The following is a 5,926-nucleotide window of genomic DNA, read 5'->3' as shown; positions in this document are numbered from 1 at the left end:
CTCACCGCCAGCACCCTCCGAGGGCAAGGGCGGTCCCGCGGGATGGGGAGGCGGCACCTGACGCGGCCAACCGGGGGCCGTCGTGCCTCAGCCACTGCCAGCCAACACGCGTCCTCACGTGGGGAAAACCACCGGCCACCGCCACCGCCACCGGTCACGGACAGACCCCAACCCCACAAAGCCCCCACAGGCACGCGGGGAGCAGAGCCTTCAAAGAGTCCACCCTCCCCCGGAGGGGGGGAGGGCGAACGGCCCAGCCCGCCGAGGCAGCGAGGGGGGGTGGGGGCCGCACCGGGGCCACGGAGGGCGAGGCACCGGAGGCGCGAGGGAGAGGACGCGGGAATCGCCTCGGGCCACAAAAGCCGGACCCCGCCGGGGAAACGGACACGGGATCGCACCGCCACACGCCAGGGCGGCCCCGCGACGGCCAGGGACACCGGAGCCCGCCTCCGGCGACCCTCCGCGTCTTCTCCCACGCGCACCCGGGAGCCCCGCCGCCGGGGCGCCTCCACGCGACGTCGCCAACAACCGCACACGCCGAACGGCCCTCGCGCCGCCTCCCGCCCAGCCAACCGTCCGGATCCCCGTTCCCGGGAAGCGCCGCGACCCCGAGGGAACGCTCCCCAGGGGCGACCACGCGGCCGAGGGGGAAGAGAGGGCTGGGCCCAAGCCCAACACACGTGCCGACCGCCGCCCCGATGACGGCCAGTCGCAGCCCGGGGTGGCGAGCAGGGGAAGCAGGGAGCCGCCCGCTCGCGCCACAGCCCCGGGGACGCGCAGGACAGACCACGCGCGCCCCCGCCCAGCCCCGGCCGACAAGGCAAACACGGAGAGTGACACGGAAGGCACGCGCACGCACGGGCGCGCGCGCCGGCCCCAAACACGAACGAGCGACGGACCGCCAGCCCGGCCCGGCGGGACCCTCCCCCAACACGGAGGGGGGAGGCGCGGGCCGCGGCCGTTAGGGCCGAAAGAGCAGCGCCCCGGTCCCCACCGCGGGGACCGGCAGACCCACCAGCACGCCTACGCTTCCCCCCCCCAACAGAAGGGGCAAACGGGGCGCACGGGTGGAGCACGCCACCCAACGCACTCAGCACAGGAGGGACGGCGGCCAGGGGGTAACGGTACCCCATCAGAAGGCACGCCCCTCTCGGATCGCTAGAGAAGGCTTTCCTCACCGAAGGTGGGCCACACCCCCACTCCAACTGCCCCCTCCCCGCCGGGCCGGCAGGAGGCAAACCGAGGGAGCACCACCCGAGGCCACGCAATCGGGGCGGGGGGGGGGGGGTCTGCGGTATAGGTAAAGAAATGGCACTTTGAGCATCCGCGGCCAGGGCCAGGGCAGGCTGGGCGCATTACCAATCCCATTCGCCACAGCCCTTCCCAGCCCCCACACTCGTCCAGCCGGGCCGGACCACGCCGCGACCGCTCGACACACCTGGCACACACCACCCCACAGGGGGTGGCAAGCACGCAGGCATGCGCCCGCCAAGCCGATACCCCCCACACACGTGGGGACGGCACGACACCGGCAGCCTCCCTCCAGCGAGGCGAAGCACGCACGGGTCTCCCCTTCTCTTACCGCCTCGACCCCCCCAACACTCCCAAGGGGCACAGGCAGCAGCCAGAGGCAGCCACAGCAGCGACACCCGGGAGAGGGCACTGGGGGGACAGGAGCAACACCACCACTCGGCTTCAGGCACCTGAGGCACAACCTGGACCGCTCCAGGGGCACCGCACAGGCTCGCGTGGAGTCAAGGCTCCACAGCCACAGCCCACGACAGGGCGACAGCGAGGGATGCCCGCCACGTCACAGGACCCCAGCACCCCCCCGCGCACAAAAGCACGGGGACAGCAGAGGTCGGGCCGGTTTCCGCACCCCTGCTACCCACACACCACCCACGGGTGGGGAAGGCAGAACGAGGGGCCCGCAGGCCAGAACGAGAGGCTCGGCAGCGTTCGCCATGAACGGCCGTCCCTCATCTGGAGCAGCTTAGGTCCGGCCCAGGAGAGCACCACAGCACCACATCGGTCACAGTCAGCTCGGAGTTTTAACACGTGGAGTGAGGGCGGGGGGCACGACCCGGCAAGGACAGCCACCAGTGGGGCCCGCTGCAGCCTCGCCGGCCCCCGCCTCCCACTGCAGGCGGTAGACAACCCCAGCGGAGAACGCCTGACACGCACACGTGTGGCATGAAGCCACCCCTCATCGAGGTCCTTTCAGTCAGAGGGTTGTCACAACCACCAGGCGATCGGCTCACCAGCGGCAAGGAGCGCACGCGGGTAGAGGACCCGACGCCCGCCTCACCCCCACCGCCCTCGGGCACCATAGGCCGGAGGTGGCATCACCGTCGCGGGACAACCGGGACGAACGCACACAAGCCACCGCGCGAGCCCAAGCAGGTGGCTCTCAGAAAGGAGCACGGTCGAGCACCAGCCCACTGGAAGCCCACTTTGTCCCCGTGTCCCCAACGCACGTCCGGAGTCCCCTCTCTCTGGCGACAGTCACCAGAGAACAGCGTGTCAGCACTTACCTGCAGGTCCAAAACCACAACTCCAAGTATAAAAATGTCCACGCGAGAGGGCACGGGGCTGATGCACTGGACACAGCCACCTCTGAGCTTGGGGACCCGGTCACTTGTCCCCAAAATGCCACCCATCTCTGTTAGAGCACACTCCTCTGCCACCTGGTCGACCTGGGGTGGGGGAGGGGGAATAGGGACATGAGCATGCCACCCGCCACCCGCCACCCGCCACCCGCCACCCGCCACCTACATCCTTAACTCACACACACACGGGCTCCAGCAGACTGGCCTCTGGCCCTCAAAAGGCAACCCAGGGGCCGGCGCCGTGGCTCAATAGGCTAATCCTCCACCTTGGGGCGCCGGCACACCGGGTTATAGTCCCGGTCGGGGCGCCGGATTCTGTCCCGGTTGCCCCTCTTCCAGGCCAGCTCTCTGCTGTGGCCCGGGAGTGCAGTGGAGGATGGCCCAAGTGCTTGGGCCCTGCACCCCATGGGAGACCAGAAGGAAGCACCTGGCTCCTGCCTTCGGATCAGCGTGGTGCGCCGGCCGCAGCGCACTGGCCGTGGCAGCCATTGGAGGGTGAACCAATGGCAACGGAGGACCTTTCTCTCTGTCTCTCTCTCTCACTGTCCGCTCTGCCTGTCAAAGGGGGAAAAAAAAAAAAAAAAAAAGCGACCTTCGATCACTCCCTGAAGGGGGACTTTGGGGAAAAAAACAAAACAAAACAAAAAAACAAAACAGTCCAGACCTTCCTTAGTGGCAAGTAGCAAGTAATTAGGGTTAGGCCCAAGTGCAGAACTTCGAAGAAAGAAGAAAGAAAAAAAAAAAAAAAAAAAAAGGAAAAACAAAGTCCCAGGCCAAGGCACCCTTCCCTCTGCCGCCCACAGATCGACATCTCCGGTCGGTCTCTGCAGTTGGTGGCAGTGGTGGCAGCAGCACTACCAGTACGTAGTGTGACAGGGTGTGCTGGTCTACCCGCCAACAGTAGCGCCACCCCAGTCTAGCCACGTTCAGGCGCGAGGCGACGCCCGCCTCCCTCCACAGCCTCCGCCTGCTCACTTGCCATCCTCCAGGCCCAATCTCCGACCAATACATCAGGCCCCCAGGTCCCAGCAGGGCAGGGACAGTCCTTCCTGCAGCTTAGGGACTTTGTCACACTCTGTCTCGGGCTCCTCGGCCACTTGTCATCCCTTGCCGGCTCCGGAGCCCGCGACAGCCATATCAAGGCGGCCACCAGGTGGAGTCCAACAACCGACACCGAGGAACCAAGGGACAGCCAGCTGGATGCATCCAGGCGGCAGGGGGACGCTCAGAACGTGTTTCTCGGCTGCCCGGGGGCAGAGAGTGTGTGGAGGGGGTCGGGGGCAGGTGTCTGCATAACCACAAAGGCTGTGGGGCATAGGTGCCCACACAGCCGAGGGTTGGGACTCAGCAGGCTGGAAATCTCAGAGCATGAAGTGCCTCCCAAAGACAGGTCTGGCCTCACCTGGCTCCGGGAGTCAGCCTGTCAGACCCCCAGGGAGGGGGTCTTCGTCTTCTCTTGGCTCACGGGGTGTGTGTGGGGAGGGAGAGGGGGGCATCGGGAAGGAGGCTCATCCTCTGGCAGCACACCATCTGTGGCAGAGGCCATCCATGGGCTTCACTATTGCCTGGGATACACTCCACAGATCACTATTTACACAGAAGTTTTAAAAAACGGGGGGGGGGGGGGGGGCGAGGGGGGAGTGGAGTGGAGTGGAGTGTGTCATATTCTTATTTTTTGTATCTGTGAACTACATCGAACCTCTTCTCTTTGTATTGATATCACATTCACATAAGAATTGATGAGAATCGTGTTGCACTCAGGACCGTGCGTTCTTCCCAGTGACCCTGGGAATCTAAAGACTTCTTTAAAAAGTCCACTTGGCCACCCAAAGGTGAAGGAAGGAAAGGAAAGGAGGAAGAAAAGACAAGAGAGTGGCAGAGAGAATTAAAAAGAGGGGAAAACATTGAAAGAACACGAGAGAGAGAGAGAGAGAGAGAGAGAGAGAGAGAGAGAGAGAGAATTGGAGTAAGAAGAAAAAAAAAGGAGGACGAACAGAAAGACAAAAACTAAGAAGAGAGAAAGAAAACGTAAAAAATGGGGAAAAGAAGGAATGGAAGTTTAGAAAGAAAACCGTGAGGACACGAGGACACGACAAAGAGAGGAAACACATGAGGGAAGGTGGGAGACAAAAATGAAACCAAAATAAGGAAGAGAGGAGAGAGCATGAAGATTTAAAAAGACGAGAGAGAAAGAGACAGAGAGACAGAGACAGAGACAGAGAGAGAGAAGGCAAGCAAGTGGGAAGAAAAAATAAGAAAGGGCAAAGAATATCAAGTCAAAGGGGGAGTGAGAAATAAAGTCGTGAGAAAGAGAAAGAAGCTAGAAGGAGACGGACAGACACACGGACGAGCGGGGAACAGCACGAGAGCAAGAGACAACAGGGAATAAACTGAGAAAGAGAACATAAAAGAAGGAAGGAAGGAAGGAAGGAAGGAAGGAAGGAAGGAAGGAAGGAAGGAAGAAAGAAAGAAAGAAAGAAAGAAAGAAAGAAAGAAAGAAAGAAAGAAAGAAAGAAAGAGAAAGAAAGACGCCAACGGTGACCCACAGGGGACTCAGATCACCCAGGGTGGCGCCCAAGGACCCAAGAGCCGACCCCCAGTCACAGCCCGCTCCCCGCCCCCGGCCAGCTCCCCACCCTTCTCGCGGCAGCGCGGCGGCGCGGCGGCAGCGGCGGCGGCGGCGGCGGCGGCGGCGGCGGCGCCCCAGCCCAGAGAAAAATGCCCCCCCCCCCGCCGCCCACCCCACAGCAGAAAGCTCGCCTGTGCTCCACACCGCGCATGTGCTAAACAGGCCCCCAACCACTGCGCAGCCTCCACCCCGAAGCCTCGCGATACTCAGGACACTGTTTAGTCGCCAGCGCCATTTTGGCTTTCACCGGCCACCGTGCCCGATCTGATACTGTGGTCGCTAGGTGGCGCGCGAGTATCGCCGTAGAGAGCTTTGGTTCTCTCGGCGGGGGTGGGTGGGGAGGAAGGGGGGGATGAAGGGCAGGACAGGGCAGAGGAGGCCGAGGGAGGAAGGTGAATGGGGAATGACACTGGGTCCCAGGCCCGTGAGTCAGCTCCAGATTCTCTCTCTCTCTCTCTCTCTCTCTCTCTCTCTCTCTCACACACACACACACACACACACACACACACCCTTGGGCCACGTTTCTCCAGGCCTGGCTCTCCAGAAATCTCATCCAATGATGAGCGGGAGGGCCTCCCGTTAGCTGGTAGCTGGGCCAGACAGGAACACAGGCACACACTCACACTCACACTCTCACTTTCTTCAATGCAATCACTGTCTCCAGCCGGGACGGCCCGCCCTCCCTCCC

At 62.8% G+C, this 5,926-nt stretch overlaps 1 protein-coding gene across 2 annotated transcripts in view; it reads right to left on the bottom strand.

Annotated features, from left to right (window-relative positions):
* Positions 1-5,271, bottom strand: part of LOC133754863 (uncharacterized) — a 6,273-nt gene extending 1,002 nt beyond the window's left edge. Inside the window, exons 1-2 of one of the 2 annotated variants that reach the window (XM_062185236.1) lie at positions 5,246-5,271; positions 1-2,696 (exon numbers count right to left, since the gene is read on the bottom strand). The exon at positions 1-2,696 is cut by the window's left edge and continues 1,002 nt beyond it. In XM_062185236.1, the coding sequence (XP_062041220.1) occupies positions 1-1,133 (1,133 nt within the window). In that variant the 5' untranslated portion in view covers positions 1,134-2,696; positions 5,246-5,271. Of the gene's footprint in view, positions 2,697-2,788; positions 3,325-5,245 lie in introns of those variants that run through there. The other variant, XM_062185235.1, reaches the window with a different exon arrangement.
* Positions 5,272-5,926: the final 655 nt, after the last annotated feature.

Source organism: Lepus europaeus, unplaced genomic scaffold, assembly GCF_033115175.1.
Source record: "Lepus europaeus isolate LE1 unplaced genomic scaffold, mLepTim1.pri SCAFFOLD_29, whole genome shotgun sequence".
Classification (NCBI taxonomy): domain Eukaryota; kingdom Metazoa; phylum Chordata; class Mammalia; order Lagomorpha; family Leporidae; genus Lepus; species Lepus europaeus.
This window is presented reverse-complemented; position numbering and strand designations above follow the sequence as displayed.